General features: G+C 42.7%; 2 protein-coding genes and 1 non-coding gene across 3 annotated transcripts; all 3 read left to right on the forward strand.

Moving 5' to 3' along the window:
• The first annotated feature begins 737 nt into the window (after positions 1-737).
• On the forward strand, positions 738-5,751 carry LOC105900380 (heat shock cognate 70 kDa protein-like). The gene is made up of 9 exons (XM_012827671.3): positions 738-877; positions 1,808-2,017; positions 2,159-2,364; positions 2,930-3,082; positions 3,229-3,784; positions 4,005-4,207; positions 4,518-4,716; positions 4,855-5,087; positions 5,328-5,751. Exons 2-9 carry the CDS (start codon positions 1,813-1,815, stop codon positions 5,532-5,534), a joined length of 1,962 nt encoding a protein of 653 aa, XP_012683125.1. The 5' UTR covers positions 738-877; positions 1,808-1,812; the 3' UTR covers positions 5,535-5,751.
• LOC116221621 lies at positions 3,835-3,931 on the forward strand. The gene has a single exon (XR_004164217.1). It is a non-coding gene; the product is annotated as a small nucleolar RNA SNORD14 (small nucleolar RNA).
• A 1,098-nt stretch (positions 5,752-6,849) lies between the features above and the next one.
• Positions 6,850-22,385, forward strand: jhy (junctional cadherin complex regulator). The gene is made up of 8 exons (XM_031572171.1): positions 6,850-7,628; positions 10,034-10,748; positions 15,864-15,968; positions 16,966-17,612; positions 18,812-19,079; positions 20,418-20,504; positions 21,142-21,291; positions 21,528-22,385. Exons 1-8 carry the CDS (start codon positions 7,411-7,413, stop codon positions 21,732-21,734), a joined length of 2,397 nt encoding a protein of 798 aa, XP_031428031.1. The 5' UTR covers positions 6,850-7,410; the 3' UTR covers positions 21,735-22,385.
• Positions 22,386-22,911: the final 526 nt, after the last annotated feature.

The raw sequence follows: 22,911 nt of genomic DNA on the forward strand, positions 1-22,911 counted from the left end.
CTAAATTAACTTTTTTCCCCAACTAATGTAAAGTTGTTCATGGCCATTTTGTATGCTATAGCCTATGTAGGCCATATTGTAAAAGGCTGATATATAAATCATGTTTTAATTTATCCTGGCTATAGATAAAGGAGGAAATGATTTTCACAATATTTTGCTCAATTTGGCTAATATCAATTGCTGTGGTTCAATGAAATACCGTTGCTTCAGTATTAAGGGTGCAAAATGATGAATCAACATCTGAATTTGACGTTGATGCAATGGAATTAACATAGACAGCGGAATGTTGATTTAACTTTGTATGTTTTTATACTCAAGATTCGCCATATCTCACAAATTAAGGAAATATGCTTGACCATCAGAATAAAACGGATAATGATCTGATAATGAATGAGATGGATGTTCAAGTTGTAAAAATACGAAGAACCTTCCATGTTGAAGAGAGCAAAAGCAAACTATTTAAGTTTGTGTGCCTTTTTTCTACTAAGACAGCCTGTAGGCGACTCGAAGAGTATATTTTTTAAAGCGTTAAAGTGAGGCGTGTAACAATGGTGAAACCTTCAGGGGTCTTCAATAAGATTATGAGTTTTGCAACTTTAAAGCAAAAATAGTGACACCAGACAGTAATTTTCCACCTTTATGTAGCCTAGAATATTCTTAACGATTTCGGATGTACCAACATATATAGGACACTGTTCCGCTTTGGCTCTTTGGGGTTGGGCTACGTTCTAATACTCCTAACGTGATTGGTCGAATGGGTTCTTATAAATTGTTTCCTCACCGGTATTTCTTTCTCTCTCTCTCCAGGCGGAGCAGTGAACTTTGGCAGCAGTACGGCTCCAGGATCAATTACACAACCCTCCCCAAATTTAAGAAGGTATGTTTTTCCATGATGTTTCTCGTATCTGTTTAATTCTATTGAGATACCTCTGTTAGTAGAAAATAAAACATTTAAACATTAGCGACATGTATGAAAGGACGGGCAGCTAGATCGCTAGTTGGCTAACATTAGCGAGCTACCGGTTGTTCACCAATGCAAGTAGAGCTAGCCTGCCTAAATGGGCTAGCTGTTGTGTAGATACATGACTGTACATGACTCAAGTGTTATTTATTATGGCTTTTTAGATTACGATATCGTCTACGTTGGCAGATTTAATTTCGGTAAACGTCAACTAAAAGTCGCTGGCTAACATACCAGACCAGCACTATGGCTAGCTTCGAATGGGTGTTCATTCGGAGCAGGTCTCTGCTTTGATTACTTGGCGGGAATATTTATTTAATGGCACCAAGTGAAATTGTCTACAGTCCATACTTCTGTCTTAATTGAACGATTGGATTCTAGTTAGGTTTTACTTGGTAACGAGCCAGCTGGGTCAAGGGCCACGAGGAAATAAAGGCTACTTGGCTAACAAGCTAGCTAGCAAACGCGTTCCCCTAACAATGAGTATTGTCGGTAATGTTGCCGACTACATTTATTAAACGTAATAGCCGGAGGGCATTCTCTGGAAGACGTGGTGTTTATTTTTAAGGCAAGCCTTTAATTGTGGGCCACTCGGTTTTTTTTTTTTTTTTAAAGAGGATTATATGCTCCGAGGTTAATAGCACGTGCCCGTGCAAAGGGAACGAGCGGAAGTGAAGGTTCCAGAATAGAAGGTTCTCGAAATGTGACGTAGGCAGCATATGCCGCAAACACAACTGGCAGGGTCGCCACATATATTTGACGTCACTTTTCGTTGGTATTGGTTGTATTACTGTTACCATTACAGCCTGATGTATTAAATTCTTAATCACTTTAATTCATCTTTAGCAACCATGTCTAAAGGACCAGCTATAGGCATCGACCTTGGGACCACATACTCCTGTGTTGGAGTGTTCCAGCATGGCAAAGTTGAAATCATTGCCAACGACCAGGGCAACAGAACCACCCCCAGTTATGTTGCCTTCACTGATTCGGAGCGTCTCATTGGAGATGCTGCGAAGAACCAGGTTGCCATGAACCCCACAAACACAGTCTTTGGTATGTATGTGAGTGAATAACAACTTGAATCTCACTGTGTAGCGATAGAAATGTGATTTTTAAATTGTAGACAGATAGAATGTTTTTATATTGTAAACCTTCCTCTGCGTTCTCTTATTGTATTAATGTTGTTTCTTGTAGATGCCAAAAGACTCATTGGACGCAAATTTGAAGATGGGGTTGTTCAGTCAGACATGAAACACTGGCCATTCACCGTCATCGATGATTCCACACGCCCCAAAGTCCAGGTTGACTACAAGGGTGAAACAAAGAGCTTCTACCCAGAAGAGATCTCTTCCATGGTCCTAGTAAAAATGAAGGAAATTGCTGAAGCCTATCTTGGAAAGGTAATGTAACTTGTTGATCAGTGGATAAACATTACCTTTGTACTCTGTTTGGTCTTGTTAGGGGTGGAATGATGTGGCAAATTTAAATTTCAGTTTTATAATAGTAATAATAAACAATACATCATATTTATATAGTGCTTTTCACAGTTCTAAGACTCTTATGATTAAAGGCTTTTTTGTCTCATGATCTCGAAAGACAAAACATAAATTAAACATGGTATTCTAAAAAGACTAAGGCCATATGGGCTCCAATTTACCAGATTAATAAGTTACTTTCACTTTGCAGCTTTCCAGCAGTTGATGTGGATGCAAAGCCTAGGCTATTTTTGTAAATGTGTGTAAGCCCACTGATAACGTGCCTGTGATCGCTCGACCTCAAGTGTATTTCGGTTGCTATTAATCTAGGGATTAGCAGCAGAATTAATGTGACGCAACATTGAAAACGAGCACCTGTTTGCCAACTATCATGAAAGTGACCGCAGAGAAAGCGGGAAGCTCTTTTTGTGATTTGGTAGTTTTTCACAATAGTCGTCTTATTTTTTTCATTTTTTCCCCCCCAATACAGACTGTTAACAACGCAGTTGTCACCGTACCTGCCTACTTCAATGACTCCCAGCGCCAAGCCACCAAGGATGCCGGCACAATCTCTGGCTTGAATGTTCTGCGTATCATCAATGAGCCAACGGCTGCAGCCATTGCCTATGGGCTGGACAAGAAGGTAACTACATGTAAATGTGACTAATGAGCGCTACAAGTTGTGTTGGGTTATTTCTTTTACCATCCATCATTTAATATGGATTTTAAGATGGGAGTGTTGTGTTTTTGTATTAGTACGATTTCTTAGTGTGGATTTTTCTTTTCTAGGTTGGTGCTGAAAGGAATGTCCTCATCTTCGATCTTGGTGGTGGCACTTTTGACGTGTCCATCCTGACCATTGAGGACGGAATCTTTGAAGTGAAGTCTACTGCTGGAGACACTCACTTGGGCGGCGAAGACTTTGACAACCGCATGGTCAACCACTTCATTGCCGAGTTCAAGCGCAAGTTCAAGAAAGACATCAGCGACAACAAAAGAGCCGTCCGCCGTCTCCGCACCGCCTGTGAGAGAGCCAAGCGCACCCTGTCATCAAGCACTCAGGCCAGTATTGAAATCGACTCCCTATATGAGGGAGTCGACTTCTACACCTCCATCACCAGGGCTCGTTTTGAGGAGCTCAACGCTGACCTCTTCCGTGGCACATTGGACCCAGTTGAGAAGTCCCTCCGTGACGCCAAAATGGACAAGGCCGCGATCCACGACATCGTCCTCGTCGGTGGTTCCACCCGTATCCCCAAGATCCAGAAACTTTTGCAAGATTTCTTCAACGGCAAGGAACTCAACAAGAGCATCAACCCCGACGAGGCTGTTGCTTACGGTGCTGGTAAGTGTCAAGGTGTACTCATAGTACTCACTTTAGTGGCATATTTGACAACGCAGTGATGACAGTCTTTCCATGCCATTCGTAGTTTCCACCAGAGGTTGAAAAACCAAAGATGGCCCCAAATACCTTCCTTGGATGTCTGAGCGAGAACTCTAACTTGCTTTATTTTGTACCTTCGATGGAGGGCAAGAGGAATAAAACTACTTTCTTTCCTTTTCAGCTGTCCAGGCTGCCATCCTCTCTGGTGACAAATCAGAGAATGTCCAGGACCTGCTGCTTCTGGACGTCACTCCTCTGTCTCTGGGTATCGAGACCGCTGGTGGCGTCATGACTGTTCTCATCAAGCGCAACACCACCATTCCAACCAAGCAGACCCAGACCTTCACCACCTACTCCGATAACCAGCCTGGTGTGCTCATTCAGGTCAGTTCAATTGTTTTTGCCAATATCAATTACAGATGTTTGTAGGTGACCAATGAGAAGTTTTTAATGGTCCCTGTACATGGCGAGCTGTGTGTTCTGCAATGCGGACTGAATCGCAAAAATAGCTGAATTTGACATTTTCAAATAAAATTGAAACAATTTAGAAAAAATAAAATGGAAGACAAATGCAATTGACACTTTTTGCCTCAAATGTCTACATTTTAGAATGTGTTACTAGCTGATGCCAGACATTATGCCGTCTTAATATGTCTCCATGAAGTAGCTTACTCATCTTGTTATGTCTTAACAGGTGTACGAGGGTGAGCGTGCCATGACCAAGGACAATAACCTGCTGGGCAAGTTCGAACTGACCGGTATCCCTCCAGCTCCTCGTGGTGTTCCTCAGATTGAGGTGACCTTTGACATTGATGCCAACGGTATCCTGAATGTCTCCGCTGTTGACAAGAGCACTGGCAAGGAGAACAAGATTACCATCACTAACGACAAAGGTAACTTTCTATTCATACCACACTAGTGAACTGAGTGTGCTCGCCAAGCTTTATTAAAATGTTGAAGTGCTTGTTTTTTCATCATGAGATTGCCTTTCTTTACTCTGCTTAATTAACCTGTGTCAACCCCCTAATTAGGTCGTCTCAGCAAGGAGGACATTGAGCGCATGGTGCAAGAGGCTGAAAAATACAAAGCCGAGGACGACAGCCAGCGTGATAAGGTGTCCTCTAAGAACTCCCTAGAGTCCTACGCCTTCAACATGAAGTCCACAGTGGAGGATGAGAAGCTGCAGGGCAAGATCAGTGATGAGGACAAGACGAAGATTATGGACAAGTGCAACGAGGTCATCGGCTGGCTTGACAAGAACCAGGTATGTTTGGGCATACTATGCAATGGATTTGTGGCACATTTGTTTTATTACAAAAGATGACTCCAGTCGGGGTTGTCCACGTGTACACCCACACAATACCATATCAAACATTTTGCCTACCTCTTTGTGCTTTTGTTGAACTTTGTTTGTGGTTTGCTGTTGCAACACTGCAATATCCCCTTTTAGGGGTCAAAGTACCTTCTTTAATTGAGCATTTCCACCTTGCCATTTTTCTCCCAGACTGCTGAGAAGGAAGAGTACGAACATCACCAGAAAGAGCTGGAGAAGGTGTGCAACCCCATCATCACCAAACTGTACCAGGGCGCCGGTGGGATGCCAGGAGGAATGCCCGGTGGCATGCCCGGCGGCTTCCCTGGAGCGGGTGCTGCACCAGGCGGCGGAAGTGGTGGTGGGTCCTCCGGACCAACCATTGAGGAGGTCGACTAACAACAATCCTGTTACCTCTACAACAGTAATGTTTACAGAGAAACCTCTGGAGGAGGATAATGTTTTTCCCAACCTCATGGCTGTAAGGGATCACTTGAATATTTCACAACTGGTTTTGTAGTTGTTGCACAAAGATGTATGTCAGGAGCCTTTGACTATATGCCTTTTTATACCTCTGAACCATTTTGAATAAAGCCTGCTGGCCTTCAGCCTCTTACACTTGTTGGTTTGTCCATTTTTATTCAGTGTACATTTAAAAAATATTTACTATTAGTGTTGACTGTTTCAAATGGGTTTATTTGCCTTTGCTATTTATTTGAAGTATTAGCGGTGCTGTCACTGGGTGCGACTCCCATAGTCTTTGTGGGTGTACCACATTCATAGACATGGGAATTCCTTTCTGTGAAGATCCATGAAGTTCCTGTCTATGGCAACTTCCAAGGCTGGGATGTTGCTTCATATATTCATGGCTCGTATGCGTCACGGCTACCAGTGCAAGTAGGCCTACCCATGAGCAACTAAAGGCAAAAAAATAAGTAAAGCTTTCACAGCACGAGGCATGCTAAAATCTTGCACAATCACAGTTCTACATACGATTTACATAGGCAATGTGGTGTCTTGACATTTAATTAATATTTTTTTTGTCAATGCAATGTCCTATTAAGCCTGCACTTACAACTTAAAACAAAAAAGAACCGCTAATGTAAGCACCAAGGAGTTTTGGTCGGACACTAGTGAGCTAGCTATTTAAATGGCATGCAAAAAAATCTTGCATACACCAACAAAAGCCTATTTAGCACTGATGAAAGCTTGCAAACATGCTCACTGGTGTCTTGGCAATACAGTGGGCATTGTGCTGTGAAAGCTTTTTGCAGGGTGTTCCAACCCTGAACACAACCACATATCCTAGGATGGTAATCATCTCTTCACCCTGCTACCCTCTGGCAGGCGCTACCGGGTCACTACAGCCCGCTCCTCCAGACTGCTGAACAGTTTCATCCCCAGGGCCATCACAGAACTAATCACACTACCCTCCTACCCTCCACCCAGCACCACTGCCCTTTTTTTTTAGTGGTTGCACAAACAAATTTCGTTGTGTATCTAATGCACAATGACAAATAGTCTATTCTATTCTAATGGGAACAGCACATGTCATTGTCATCATGGTCACCTACCATCAAAATGATTTTGGAGGTGATACCAAAACTAGTTGCCTATGAAAACATCCCTCAAGAAGTGGCTGATTGTTAGTAATTATTGCATAGTTTTGCTTTAAGACTTTGTCACTGAACGAACATTGGTGTTACCTATTGGCAACAAGGAATGTTCTATGGCCAGTGTAAAGAAAATGAGCGGTCTCAACGCAAAGATTGCTATAACTTTTGCTAATAGACTATCATAATTTAGAGGAGCTCATGTTTTTTTTTCACACATTTAGTTTTTGCAAATACTGAAAACGTAGGAGGCCTTGGATTTCATCAAATATTAACAGCATGTAACCTAGCGCAGGTTCATTTGTGGCACAAAGCGTCACGTCTCACCCTCAGCGTCCATGTATCCATGGAAACATTTGTGTAGAGTTAAGAACAGACCTAGCCTAGTTTGGTGAGTAGCATTCAGCAGGTTCGCGCGTAGACGTTTTGCTTAGGTTTTTATGCTTTCGCTGTTATGATACGGTTGTAAAATGGAAGTATTAAAACCAGGTGACTGCATTATGAACCAGTAATTCTGAATAACGTTTTTGTTTTTATTGACAAAGTTAACGCATGGTAGCAAGCTGTTTGACAATGCTATCTTCGGCCGTAGGTCATGATTCGAATCATACTGCGACGTGTGACTACATTTTGGCAAAAGATATTTAAAATAGGAAAATGTAATGTTAGAATATGCAAAGATGTCCTTCAGTCTGTTGGACTCTCTTGATTCGGACACAGACACCTTGGTCCGGGAAAGGGCCTATCAGCTGGAGCTTCAGAAGCGTATTGGCAGTAACGTTAACATTCAAATCGAGGAAAATGGTTCCGATAGTCTGGAGAAGACACCTGTTACTATCGTGGACCACCAAACTACCAGGACTGATGAGGAAGTGACAAGGTAAATGTAGATGCACACTTACTTATTGCATAGGTCAGTTTAATCTCAGCACAGGCTCATAGTCTATTGACATCCAGCCATCTGCCCAGTTCCTGCTATTAATCATGCTGTTGTCAAATCCCACCCTCTGATGGCCTTCACCTACCCTTTTCCGACGTCATTAGTACCACTTGAATACTTAATAGAAATAGACGGGTGATTTTCAAGCTCTTAATATTATGTGTTAAGTTTATCTTGGTTTTGTTTTATAACTTAACTGTGTTACAAAACAAAATGTTTAGCCTAGGCTAAACTCTTAATTTGTGATATTAACAAACAAATCAGCAAACTTATCGATTGCATATACAACAACGAAAACCAACCAACAAACAAACATGTTTAGCCATTCAACAGAAAAAGGCAGGACATGCTCTGTCCATTCCATCGTCCTTTCCTTATTTAATGGCAACCAAAACAAATGTGTGAGTGTGTCCCTAGTTACATGAGATGATTAGAATTGTACCTGCAAACATCCTACCCATGGGAGTATGTCTGTTCTTGACTTGCACATGGGGTAATGACAAAGCCTGCCAAATAAAGACAACACTGAATTGCAGGCAACATTTACAACAGCAGTCCTCAATAAATGTAGGCCAACAAAGAATAGCCTTTGAAAAGGTTGGTGATGCATATATAATTACGCAAACAGCAACATGTAATAGGCCTTGACTGAGATTAGGTTTAGGGCACATTACATTTATGAGCACTTACATATTTAAATCCTTCAAATCTTTTTTTAGTTTGTTTTATTGAATATAACCTAATGGTAGATAAAGAAATAATAAGCTCCGCTTTTATTCAATTCCCTTGAAAATGGATAATGAAAGCCTTTTGAATGAGACGTGCTCATCTCTAATTGGCCTTAAAGACCCTAATTTTATCACTTTCCATGTAACTGCCCCCATTTGAGTGAAATTAGATTTCTGTTTTGTCTGAGGTCATCACAATGAGGGCCCATTGTGTACACTGTTAAAAAGCAGTTGCTTTGTTGTCGTGAAATGGACGACCCTTTATCCTCCTCAAACACAGATGTAGGAATCTGGAGTGTGAATGCCCACATCTGTTCCGGGCGCTATCCTGTTACCACCACAACTGTTGCTCATTGGCCCTACTAATTTTTTTTTTGTGTCAGTTTAAAGAGAGACATTCTCTTGTTTTTGTGGTCATTGATGAACATGCTGTGAAGTGGTGCTTCACCCATATATTGTTGCGGCGCAACGACTGTGGCAAGTCCCCACAAAAGATTCTTGTGTGAATGCAGAGACTAAATAGATCACGGCCCTGCGCTCATCATATTCTCTCCGTTTACAATGAATGACATCCAGAGCGTTATCTGTCGGTGATGCATAGAGAACAACTTATATCGTACGTCGTAGAAATCCTTATTTAACTCAAAGAAATCTCGTTTCACAAAGAAAGACCGATGATGGGTTAGGAAGCTGTCCCTCAGCTTAACTTTCAGCAGTTGTGTGTGAACCGTATGCTCTCAAGCGTGTCTCTGTTCATAACCTGACCTAATTATCCCTGCCCTTTTGCTCTCAATGGTGTGAAGTGCTGTAGCCTACAGATAGCACTGCATAAGGCACAATGACATTAGTAATGCATCTCATGGCATTGAGAATCCCATAATGACATCCTTCAGCTTATTCTAACAAGGTCTTTTCATTTGTGTGACAAAGACCATGTAGTGATTTAAAGCTGTTTAATTTGTATCCTGCTTTTTTTTTTAATTGGGGAAAACTCGTTTCTATTCGGCTGTATTCAGGAGCTCTCAAGGGGTGACAAAATTGCTTAGATAATCTGTGCTATGCACATAATGCCTTGCAATCGAGGAGCTGTGTCAACCTTGATCATCATGGGATATGGAGTAGAGACTTGCAGTCGGAATGGTAATAGGATGTGGTGGTGAACCAAAATGGTACTTTTTAAAAACTATTCTCAGATAATTTGTTGAACATTCCTACTTGATTGGAAGGCATTTTACGCCTGGATGCGCCTGGCCTTTGTACATTTTAGTTTGCATGGGAATCATTTGTTTACTGCATCCTTTTTGCATGCAGTCTCATTGTGTCAGTGCATCATTGTATTTAAGTCTAACAAGAAATATTTGGCCAAAGATTTCTTTTTAGTCTTTTCAACAGTGAAAGGACAAACAAATGGAAGCATTTAAAGGGAAGCATATCTCTTTTTTATCAGCAATCACACCACAAATTTGACAAAATGCTCAGCAGCAGAAATTAAATGTAATGTAATGTAATCTTAAATCATACTGTTGTACTGGCAGGCTGGAGAAACAATACTAACTTTTTGTATGTTTCTTTTCAAACCTATATTAATTTAATTCAAATTAACTTTATCCTTCTCAGTGATGACAGTGACGAATATGCGGACCTACGGTACGACCCTGACTGGAGGAGGAATTTCAAGGAGGTGCGCCTGTTCCATGAACTGCGGACACAGCTCTCGCTGGAGCAGGGCATCCATGATGTGTATGACGGGCCAGAGGAAAACCTTGGGCAAGTCCGGACCCTGCCGAAGAGGAGAGGTCAAGAGAATGTCAACGCTATCGGTCACAGGGTAGTGCGATCTGGTGGACCCACCGAGGACCACATCACAGTAGAGAAAATGAGTGGAGTTCAGCTTGATCTCCCAGCATCCTCTTTCCATCTGCATCCCCCAGAACATCAGGTAGAGTGTGACTCCTCAACAACATCCAGTCAGACACAATCCCCGCCTGCATCAGCGGCGATGGCAGGAAGCCGTCTGAATCGCGCCCTGAAGGAGACCAGTCTAGCCAGGCCACAGAGGCAACATCACAGAGCGATTCCTGAGGGACACGACCAAACACGTGAACCCCCAGAGCAAGGTGAAGAAGCTCCTGGCAGAGTGAAAGACAGTCACGGTGCCTTCCCCCTCGATCAAAAGAGCTCTTCTCACAGGCGGTCAAACGCAAGGCCAGCCAAACCCAGGGGTGACGTGGTCGATCAGAACAAGAAGACACTGGGTGTGAACCCATCCAAGCAGGGCTCATACCTGAGGATGCATGGGAAGAAGAGAGACCCACCTGAGCAAACACATGAGGTAAACACCTGAGCAAACACATGAGGTAAACACCTGAGCAAACACATGAGGTATGTGTTGGACTGTCTCTTACTTCGGCATTGATCATGGTTAATTAGGTGAAGAGATAAGATAAGATCATCTCACAAGATAAGAGAAGGAGCTCATGAGATAAGATAAGATAAGATTAGATAATGTAAGATAACATCATCTTATCAACTGTTATTTAAGAGCACACAGTGGCTCCAGAACAGATACATTATGATTATTATTGCAGGTGTATTTACAGGTTGTACTGTCATTACAGCTTTAGACATTATTGAATAAACACATGAAATATGGCAAGTGTTTCATAGTGTGTGGCCTGTACTGAAATGTAAATAGAGGAAGTCTTTCCCCCCCAGCTGACAATGATTTCCTCTGAATGGACTTAGAGGCTCACAGATGATATCAAACAACGAGGTGACTTTTGCTTAATTTTAACAGGATAATTGAATTGAATTGAATAACTGAATGATCTGTATAAATATACGGAATCAGGTGGATCTTCAGTTACATTGATGCTCATTGGGATTGCATTTTCCAAAAGATCCACCAGGGGTCGCACTAACATTGCAGTAATGCATTGTCCCTCAAGTCCAACCTGTTGGCTGTCACCCTTTAAAATGGACCGCTCAAATGACATGGCCATAAGAGGATGAGGGTAAGGAATCTGGGCCTACTTGCCAAAATCAGTGCAAAATCCAGTTTATTTGTGAATCTATTGTTTATGTTATACCAGGTGTGTGATAACATAGCTATTTTAATGTTTTTTTTATGTGACCTTTAATGTGATTTTTATGTGATTAATTACAGAATTAGCAATGCTGCTATGTCTGTGTTTAAAAAAAAAAAATGAAGTTTGCGGTTCGGTTTTTGGCTTTTACTAGTCACTACCTGAATACATGAAGTTCTATATTGGCTTCCTGTTTGAATTTTTCCTACCAGCATATATTACCATGCCTGGTTTTTGGCTTGCCCTTACAATAGACCAGGCCAATAAAACAGCACCATTTTCTTTCTTTCTTTCTTTTTTAAATGGAGATTTAATTTGTCGAATCTAGTCTTCAATTGCAGTGTACTCCAAGAAGTAAAAAAAAAAAAAAAAAAGACAAAACAGAAACATGGGGAGCATGTCTGCCTATGTAGAGCCTATTATGGTTTGATCTGTGCAACAGTGCCCATTAAGGACATCAGAGAGAGGCACTGTTAGCAATAGCCTCTTAGATATCAGTGCACCTGACCCAGAGGCTATAATTGGCTTTGGCGAACTGTGTGCACACTCCTTCATGTGCCCGTCTGCTGCATTTCTAACCTTTCCTTGTCCATCTGAGCCCTAGTTCCCCCTTAATGTCTCACATCAGGTGCATTTGCATACTGAAGAGCCGTTACCATTGTGAGATTGTAAACAGAGCTAGCCCCGTTCCCCCTTCTTCTCAACGAAGCTGTGTGTGTCTGTGTGTTATGGGTTATGATTGGGCCGGGTAGTTTTCTATTACGAGTTCCTTGCGGTGTCTTTCCAGATGGGGTTTGGAAGGGGTGGGGGTGGTGGGGGGGGTATTTTGGATAGGGGCTGAAGTGATCTTTGAGTGAATGCTGTTTTAAAAGTGTAGGCCTAGTATTTTGAGTTTGCCTTTGCGCCCCTAAATTATAGAGCCTGCACCTCATATCAGTGTTGAAATAGATCTGAGGAGTATCAGATCCGAGAGGTGAAGATGCTTTTCTGACTCGTGAAATACATCTTAATCTGACTGATTTGCTTGTAGACTATATATTTTTTCCACATTAGGACTTCATATTAGGAGTCGTATATAGGGCCTGTTTGTACTCAGGCTTGTCTTTGTAAACTGAATGCTAAGACATTTTAGCATTAATTCTGAAACAGTCAGTTTATCAACAATCCCCACTTCTTGTAGGCCTGGTTTTAATACTACTTTTAAAGTCCTCTAAGATAGCAACAATGATGTGAAATATAAGGCATCGCTGCTTATCCTGAGAACTAATGTGGGCCCATGGGGTTAGTCCTGCCATCTTATCTGAGCAGCCTGTATTACTTACTTAAATTGTAAAATGGAGTTCATAGTGATTTACAGCTCGTTGTGTAAATAATAATATGATGTTCTGTACCTTAGCAGGGAGGTGGGTTGTGTGGCATGTAGATAGTGTCTAGGTTAGCCTACACATGCAAATTATCATGGAAGTTCATGTGAGATCAAGTGCAGAAACCTGACTTGCAGCAAAACTTGGCTGGTCGTTGCATAGTAGGCCTACATCATACAGATTATTTAAAGACACAGTTATAGCAACAACAACAACAACAACAACAACAAGGCTGGAGGCTGAAGGTTGAATCTTGCTAAAGAGATTGTACTGAAATACTTTCACAGGAAATGTATTGAAGGTTCTAAAACTGAAGTTATAAGACCAAGGTCCACAAGATACATGGAAATGATAGATGTTATCATATGTCAAAGAATAACATTGTTTTTTTTATATCAGTTATATGCCTACTGTCAGCTTATGATCTGGTCTGCCCTCTAGGTTATGAAGTTTTATGATATTATTTGAGTTAGGCCTAGGTTCGCAAGATCTTCCCTTGCCTCAGTTACCCTATATGATTTATCCCAAATCTAATGCTATACCATGTGTTTTTTGTCTAAAACAAATCAGCTGAGATGTCATCCTCCTCTGTAAATAGGCAGGCTATCAGTATTTTCCAAATGTGCTGTTTGGCCTCCGACCGAACCCTAAGTATCGATAATTAGCGACGTTATTAAACGTACACAATCTCATAATGCGCCAACTTTTTCCTTTTTGCCCGGCGAATGGCAGCTGGATGATGAGATCCAGCAGAGGTCCCTTTGATAAAGACAGAAGTAGCGGAGCAATCTTCCACCACTGCACTCAGCCCGAGTCTCTCGTCCTCCCTCAGGCCCTCACTTCAAAGCCAGGGAACATAATGTACAATCTCTTAATAGCTCTAGACCATGGCTCCAGGCCTCTCTGCCACTGTATACCCTACCTCAGTGTAAACACCTAATCAAGATTGCCTGGGCGGCCACAATAGCAACCAAATGCAATTCAAGATTCCGTGCTCCTTTGAAGTCTTCATCGCGAAAGCTGTGTACCCTAGTCTCGGAAAATGGCAAGGTCCGATTGTCTGACTTTGTTGTGGCTCGTCCCCTAGAGAGGCAATTACATGGCCCAATTTAACAGAATAGATATTACGGAGCTTACGATGCTCCAAATGCTATTTTGGTTGATCATTCTGCCAATGTGATTATTAAAATAGTTCACAAAAGGCAATGGCAGAGGCACAGGCCCGAGGTTGTGCCCCGCATCGCCACAAAGGACATAAGGAGCAGATATGTGTTGTCCATGGCTGAATCATTGGCACCTGTTCTCCGCCACAATGGCTGCTCGAATCAGACCGAGGGATGCGATCCGCGCCCCGAGACATGGGTAGCGAGTAACACTTGCATCCCAGTGTGTGTCAAGTTGCCCCGCAGTAACTCGGAAGATTTAAGACAAAAACAATGGAAAAGGAAGTGAATGGCATATTTTCATCGTAGAACCCTCCTTACATTATTATTTTGCCATTAATAAAGGTGGGTCTGCAATTCTAATCAAATTATTTTTGCCAAAATACGGCTCTCTAGCTGTTCATTCTGTGTGCGCACTCAAACTGAGCCAATCAACACTTGCTTCAGGAGTATGGAAGGTAAAGGTGTAATTTGATTGGAAATAAATACTCTAAATAATCTGTATGATGTAGGCCTACTATGCAGTTGGAAATATCAATGACCTTTTGCCAGAATCGAGGACTGTACCTGTAAGTGTGTAGTAATTTGATATTCTGTGTTTACATAATCACCCTACCCTTGCCTTAATGCTGACACTCACCTTAATCCTCATTTGATGGCATTACAAAGTAATGGTATGCAGCTCCTCTGCAATACTTGTAATCAAGTCAGAACTACACTGGAACAGGGGTTATATTATATGTCGTGTTTGTTGTGTTGTACAGTCATTTCTATGCTCCGCTTCAAAACTCTGTGGCGTGCATGAAAAAAAAAAAAAAAGCCACCTGCTGTTTAAAAAGCAACGTTTTGTTAAACAAAGCAGAGCTTTGTTTCTTTGGTCCAGCTCAACAATGGAGAGGACAGGTCCCTGCGATGTAGGGCAACATTTCATTATCAATGGCCACTCACTTGTACACAACTACAGAGCCCCCTTTTTCTAGGTTCTAAAACCCACTTTTTTGCGTGCATCGTAACAATCATCTGCCAGTGACAGATCTGGCGCCAACAGTGGGAGTCAGGCCGCGCGATCACCTCCGCGGCTACCTGGCCTTTGGGTAAATAGATAGACCAGCGTGGCGGCGTGCTTATTGATGGATATATTACAACTCGGGCCACTCACGGCAGCTTGGTTTGCCGTGACCTTAGCCTATTCACACTTTTTAGAATTAGTTGCATTCATTGAGGGGCTCTTCAAGCCGTCAATACCATTGATCACGCTCAAATTGTCCCCAGTTGTGAAAGGGGGCCTGAAGTTAACTAAATGATTTTCATTACAGCATTAGCAGTAGGTACTCTCCTTGAACTAGTGCATTAAGAAGAATTGAAAGAGTGCATTCGATACGACGTGAGCTTATATAGACACTTACTTTGACATGGGTATGAATTGATTCATGTGTGTAGGATCGATTAGGCCTTAAATCTGTAGCCAGAGATCCGCTTCCATGCATTACACTGTGATATGACATGGGAAAAAAAATACATGTACATGTCTTTGTGTAACTTGCCCAATCTCTTGTGACATATATCCTCGGCTAATCAATGTTTAGAATGCTATGCATATTTGCAGGCCACACCATGTTTAACATACAGTGCATTTGTTCAAGTGTTTTTTTTTTTTTTTGTGAGTATGTTTGATATGCTTCTGCATTTGCTAGGAGAGTCTGTCCTTGCATGTATGTAATGTATTAGTAGTACCTTTTGCGTTTCCACAGAGTGCCTGATGGTGTCTGATTGTCTAAAGGTAACTGTGTGTCTAAAGGTGACTAAGTGTGTGTGTGTGCTTTTTTGTCTTAAGGTCCAGGAGTCGCCGGAAGATTCCAGCACAGACAGCCAGGAGAGCCAAGAGGATGAGAGTCTGGACTCGGAGCACCTGTGGCATCAGAAGACCCAGAGGCTGAGGGTAAGACCCCCTCCACCTATGTTTTCCTTATTGATCGGCTTCATTTCCCCCCCCACGCTTCACAGAGTTAGGGGCTCTGCTCGACCCAAATGTGTAAACTGTCACCAAAGGGCTTTCTCTCCGCATGAAAGAAACATCTGCACAACGGCGTAACCCACGGGATTTCATTTTCCTCCCGCACGACAGACACAATTTCTCATCGAGATTTTCCAGCCACAATAGCGCTTGGGAGGCATCGTCCAGAGGAGTCTGGGGCTCCAGATTTAAAAAAGAGGCACACACACACACACATACACACGCACACACACAGAGAAGCATCATTATTTTGAGCACTTGAGTGGCCACCCTAATGCTGGGAGGGAGAGCAGTGTAAATATTTTCCCATTAGAATGGTGAAAGCTGGTGTTTGGTAGATCAGGTGCATTAGATGCAGAGGCACAGCTGCAGTCCTTACTGCATAATATATCTCTCTTTTTTTCTTTGTGTGTGTGTGTCTGTGTATATTTGTGTGCATATGATCGTATGTGTTCGGTGTGTGTGTGTAAGAGAGAATGAGTGTGTGTGTGTGTGTGTGTGAGAGAGAAACAGAGTGAGTGTGTGTGCGTGTGTGTGTGTGTGTACTGTCTTCTTTGTATACTGTGATTTGAGCACAAAAACATATATAAATGTCAACTGGGTCTGGATGTAGCTTCTACGGAAGTGATGAAGCAAATGTTTTACAAAGAAAGAGCTAATCTATTATAAATGTTTGAAATATTTATGCTATTGTTAAAATATGAAACAAATTAAAAGACAAGGACACTTCAAAATGCATAGTCATGATGATTAGATTTTATTATATTAGTCATTTGACTGTCATTATTTGGCTTTTGTAGAGAATTATTTTCAAATTTTTTAAAAGATTACCCCAATAAAATATAACCTCTCAAGCATTCTGATTTGTAATATCCCAGCATGCTTCAGGACATGCGTAACCTCATTCTAATTGAAATTGCAGGTCACTCAGTGCCAGAGAGAAAGGAGACTTCAACCTAAGGGGGGAAATTGGAAACCTCTCCGGCAGAACCGACCCAAAAGGACTCACGCAGCCCAGACCAGGAGCAGGTTCAGCGCGCCGACCGACGGGCCTTTGGCTGGAGGGGATTCCCACCCCCTGGCCGATATCCTGGTCATCGACGACGCTGGCTCTTCCAGTTACGCCTCGGACACCTCACCACAGCCGCCACGGCCGCACAGACGCTCCCCTCCTCCTGCATCTCTCTCTTCCCCGAGCAGGACCCCCACGGTCAACCTGAACATAAACCTCAACACGTCCACGGCAAGGGGACACTCACCCCACGTCATCAGAGACCAGCAGGACGGCCTCCTAGCGCTGGCCTCTCCCAAGGCCTCGCAGTGGATGCTGAGGCCTCAGTTCTACCCCACGCCTTTCACTGGCTCCGACTCCAGTCCCAGCCTCCCGTCTCCTCACGCAGCTGCCACTGCTGATGCTGGTCAGTTGCAGTGGGCATTGGTGATGGCCTCTCCCAGTGCTGCTATTCCTGACTCTGGGCACAAGGGCCTGGACACGCTAGCGCCCCCAGGTGGCAGAAAGAGGAACAACACAGAGGCTCATTTCTGGGGTCAGAGCCAAAATGGTGAAAGGTCAGTGAGATCACTGGTTATGTTGTTGATGTTGTTGTTGTCATGGTGGTGGTGTGTGTGTGTGTGTGTGTGTGTTTGTCTGTGTGGTTGTTTCACTGTTCTTTGTTTGCAAATGAAAGAGCGATGTACTGTGGCAAAATATTCTAAGATGTGACAAAAGTCCCATATTTTAAAAACCCAATAAATCCTTATTCTTGTCGGAAGGAATGGCAAACAATGCCAGACAACCCAAAGCCTCAGATACCAACAACATCCTCAACATCTCCCGGCCCAAGGGATTAGACATGGGTCTAAAATGATACATAGAAGGCAAGATCAAGACCCATTATCTTTAGAATGAATTTGACTACTACTAGTTTCCCATGTGAAGGGGACAGGTCCAGTCACATGATAAGGCCCTGGTCCAAAGGCCTAGTGGACTGATGGAGGGCTGAGCTGAACAGCTGGGCCAGGCCTTTGGCTAGCAGGTGGAAGAGAACGGTGGGAGCAGATGGGAGCCTTACAGCCTGCTGATCACTTTGGTCACAGAGTTTAAGTTAACAGAGTGTAAAAAGAGATGGAGTCACTCGGAATTAGGTTTTTTTTGTAAGCAACAGGGACTGATGCTGAACATAGCTTAAGGGTGAGTTGTAGGCTTTTAGACTTTCAGGCTCCCTCTTTTAGTATTTATTTTTTTAATTGGCTAATTGTTTTTTTTTATACCATCAATCATGGCATGACGTCCAGGAAATGACTGCATAGCTCAGGAGGGACTTGGGTTGCTGTGGTCAGGAGATTAGATGACCCCTTTAAGGATTAGGTTGATTTTTTTTGTCAGCACTAATCAAGCTGGAATGTTAGCTTTGAGAGAGGACCATCAAACAATAGACAAGAACATCCCATTTTCTTTATTTCTGTCACTGATGCACTAAATATCAAAGGCTACTAAGCGAAACTGTGGTATAAACCATTGAAAGGGTGCATGAAAAGAAGGTTCTGGCTTTGCCTGCCAAGGGCATACAAGCATCTGCTGTACTGCATTGGAACAGGTTAACAAGTTCAGGTGTGGTGAAAATCAGAGGGAAAGACAGCAGAGAGAAGGAAGGCGCGTGTATTACGCCGTGGGCAACCTGCTGTCACCATAACTTTTGCCTTTATTGTGCCACTCTGCATGTTTTCAGATGATTTGGAGACTAACATGTTGGACTGTGTGTTTTCAGAGTGAGTCTGTGGCAGTCTAACACAGAGCCGACCCCGGAGCCTGTTGTGCAGATGCACGATCACGCTCTCAGATCCAGACATTCTATAGGAAGCCCGGCGCCCTACTTTGTGCTGCCCCCTATTGGTAGAACGGTGGCAGAGGACCGTGAGCGTGTGGCTGACCGCGCTCAGAACAGCTTGATGATGATTGGCCCCAGGAGCTGCTCGGATGGGTACCTGGCTCAGATGGAGAAGCAGAGGCAGACAAAAGCACAGACGGTGTATAAGGTGTGTGTATATGTCTCTCTCTCTGTGTGTGTGTGTGTGTGTGTGTGTGTGTGTGTGTGTGTGTGTGTGTGTATGGGTGAGAGAGAGAGAAACAGAGAGAGAGAACCTGAGAACACACACAATATATGGGGATGAATGAGTATCAATTTATTGTAAGTAGTATTTGTGTGTGTGAGCTTGTGTGTGCATTTGAGAGAGGGATACAGGGGAAAGAAAGGCAAAGAAAGAATGAAAGAGAAAGCAAGAGAGAGAGGATGGGGATGGGGATGGGGGCGAGGGCGAGGGGGAGGGGAAGACAGCATCTATAATGACCTCAAAAGAGCTCCTTTACAGGTGTTCAGAGGACGGGAGCTATTTGTCTAGATGCAACCATCAGGTTAATTGTATAAGTAATTGAGAATGTGCTTAATTGCAATGAGATGATGACACAAGACTGGGCCACAAAAGACATTTTGAAAGGTATTAGGAGCTAAGGTGATTAAGTGAAAGCCCTTTGTGCGGGATAGCCGGCCGGTAAGATGGCAATTTGCATTTAATGATGGAGCCCTTTTTATTGGTTGTCCGCTTGAGCTCCACAGGTGTGACCCTCTAAAGACTAACCTACCACCATGCCAGTGAATCTGCTTGCATAGGACACTAGAGACATGAATAAACACGTGTGGTAGGAGAACGTATGTTAACAAAAAAAGCTGCCCTTACTGAGTAGAATGTAGAATGAGCTTGGAGATGATGATTACAACAACATGCATTTCCGCGCACACACACACACGGACACACAAATACACACGGACACACACAAACACACACGGACACACACACACACGGACACACACACTCACGCATCACATCACATCACATCCACAAGGACAGCCTCTTACCTCAGTCTGGTTGTACCCAGAACTCATCGGATTAGCGGGGCGAATTTGTAAAACACCCAGCGCGGGGACCCAAGGGAAGCAGATCAGAGCAGAGTGGAAAAAGCCTGTCCTGTCCTGCAGTGTCCATGACCAATGGCTAATTCACAAGTGGCCCCGGGCCCTTAAGGATCCTGTCTGATCTGGAGTGATTAGTCCTCTTTTGTCTGGGGGCCGGCCTGTGGATTGCTGCTCTGCGTTATATGATGGATTAAGCGCTTACTCCCTATGCCATGGGAGGCCTGGGTCTCCTGGCCCCGCTGCAGATGTTTATTCCAAAGGAGAAACTCATGATTTTTCTATTACAAGATTAGTATCCACAAAGCCTCTGACAAATCTATCTATTTATTTATCTATTTGTATATTTTGTGTGTGTGTGTGTGTGTGTGTGTGTGTGTGTGTGTGTGTTTGTGCATATTTGCAGGCATACACACTCAAGGATTATAAAAGTCTTGAACAGGATGTGAAGCTCGGAGGTCTCGGACCCAGTAGCGCTGTAACTGAAACAACTGTAAGTTGAAATTGTTATTGGTATTTTGGAGTTCTATCAACAAATCAGATGGCATTGGTTGGTTAAATGTTTCAATGTATAATAGATTGCATTTGTAAAAAAGAAATGTAATTAATTAATGAATTTGCGTATGCACAAATCACATTATCAAAGGATATATTCACCCCCTTGAAATAGAATCCTTTGAGGTATCATAGCATTAATCCTTAGCTGTAATTTCCTGTTCTACCTTTGTGTGGTGAAGCACTTGTTTATTCTGTTCATTTAGCCCTTAGATGTTAATTGGTCTAAGAGATTCAGATTGAATCGATGGACAGTTAGTGTGGAAAGTGGAAGTTTAATAGTTATTTAGTGTGAATGCTACTCCTGATCTCTGCATGTGAAATCACAGCCAATGGGAAAGCGTGTCTTTGTGCACAATAGCCAGTTAGTTACCAAGGTAAATACAGAGATTTTAAATCATATGATTTGTTCTGTTTTTTGTTTTTTTTTAATATCGTACTTTATTGTTTGATAGGTCAGACAAGGTCCAGTGTGCTTTGTAACAAAGAGAACAACCTAAAGGCCTAAATGGCTCAGTTAATTAAACCCCTCTTTTGTAATCTGTCCTCTTCTCTCTCCCTTTCAACATTGTCAGGCAGAGAAAATTAGACGACAGAAGCTGTATTCAGATGTGATCCGGCAGCAGAACAAGAAGATAAGTAGGATTCCCTTTCTGCCGGCTCAGGCTCAGGCTCAGGCACAGGCCCCGCTGAACACTAACAAGGACGCGGCTCCCAGGAGAAAGGTACTGGAGATCCAGGCTTGCCTGGGCTCTCTTCCTTTTGTCTCTGTCACCAACAGAAAGACATGGTGGTGATGAGCTCACATGGTCCAGTTCTTTAGCCTTAGAATGCAATGGGTTTGTGGGGCTCTCTTCTTCTATGATATCATCAATCACACTCAAGCAGCTGAAGAGTTAGCATGCTATTGATATCAGTCATCATCAGAAGAAGACACACTTATCGTTCTGTTTTGTCTCAGGCTTTGGAATACGCCAGAACCATCGCGAAGCCGAGCGTGTCACCGCGGTTGAAGAAAGAGGCACAGGAGATGACGGCTGCCCCTGACCAGGCGAGGTATTTGAGTGGGGTGGACATGGGCCAGCTGACTATCCTGGAGAGCCTGCGCAAGCGCCACGAGCTGGAGAAGCAGGCGGTCGCTCAGTTCAAAGCCGTTCAGGCCATTTAACCCTCCCAGAGATCGACTTCAGTTTGACACAGTCACAGTCCTACTGCACAAGACACGGGCTGCATAAGGAAACCTCTGAGCACTTTCTTTTCTCGAGGAGTTTATTCTTTTACTCATTGCAATTAAAATGCTTTTGAAAGTCATGGCTGTGCAATCTGCCATATTGGAGGGTCTCTGTCAGAACTCAGTTCTTCCAGTTGACTTATAGTTGATTTTAGATCTTGACTGATTTTTGAATGAGTTATCAGTTAGGAGTGATGGATAGACGTCCTGTCATAATGTCTGTTCATGACCATGTTCATGACCAAATGAACATGCATTTGTTGTACAGTCTGGTTTATGAATAGAGACTTTGCAGATAACTAGACTAACGTGAGAAACAAGATGGAGCTCTTAGAAATCCAACATCTAATACTAATGGTGTAGTGGTTCAAACAAGATACAAAAACAGGTTGTATATGTCCTTAAAATGCACCAATGTATCCATGTAAGTTACAAATTGTTTGTGTATGTGTGTATATATATATATATATATATATATATATATATATGGCATGTATTATGATTTTTTTTCAGTCTCACACAATACCTCATTTTTTCATAAAATCCACTCAGAGACAGAATTTAAATGAAATAAACTTTAAAAATATATATTTTATTTCTGAGCTATTTCTTTTTTCAGCCTTCCCCCAGCACTTCAGTCCAGCTAAAAAGGGTGTCCAAAAATGGTACTTTGAAGCTAACCTGATCAGAACCTAGAAACTTGTTCTCCGTATTTTAAAGTGATAATTTTCTCCCGCAAAACAAGCTCAAGCACCTATTTCTTTAATGGAGCCTTTAGATCATTATCAAAGCGCTATTTGCTGCCATGTAATATTTTAATTAGATTATAGTCTCTATTTAACCCATCATTGCCTCTTTGATGCTCTGTGTTTTTGGTATTAAGCCTCAGATGCAGGGGTAATAAATAGTGGACCTTTTTGAATTAATGAGAAATGCTGCCTTTCCAGACCTCCTCCTTTTATACCTTTCCCCCCTCCCCTCTTTCCACCCATAGAAATCAGTTAATTGAAGGAGTCTCTCTCAACCACACATGAAGGAGCTGAATTAGCATCCCTTTCTACAAATTGGAAAGCACAGGCAGACACTCCGGCTTTGATCTGAGCACCACACTGAA

Source organism: Clupea harengus, chromosome 8 (genome assembly GCF_900700415.2).
Source record: "Clupea harengus chromosome 8, Ch_v2.0.2, whole genome shotgun sequence".
Lineage (NCBI taxonomy): Eukaryota > Metazoa > Chordata > Actinopteri > Clupeiformes > Clupeidae > Clupea > Clupea harengus.

Excerpts from the sequence above, each read along its gene's own strand:
- LOC105900380 (XM_012827671.3), top strand. The coding sequence starts at position 1,813 with ATGTCTAAAGGACCAGCTATAGGCATCGACCTTGGGACCACATACTCC. Across the intron at positions 2,018-2,158 it reads CCCCACAAACACAGTCTTTG|ATGCCAAAAGACTCATTGGA; the intron begins GTATGTATGTGA and ends TGTTTCTTGTAG. Across the intron at positions 5,088-5,327 it reads GCTGGCTTGACAAGAACCAG|ACTGCTGAGAAGGAAGAGTA; the intron begins GTATGTTTGGGC and ends TTTTTCTCCCAG.
- jhy (XM_031572171.1), top strand. The coding sequence starts at position 7,411 with ATGTTAGAATATGCAAAGATGTCCTTCAGTCTGTTGGACTCTCTTGAT. Across the intron at positions 19,080-20,417 it reads AAGCACAGACGGTGTATAAG|GCATACACACTCAAGGATTA; the intron begins GTGTGTGTATAT and ends GCATATTTGCAG. Across the intron at positions 20,505-21,141 it reads GCGCTGTAACTGAAACAACT|GCAGAGAAAATTAGACGACA; the intron begins GTAAGTTGAAAT and ends CAACATTGTCAG.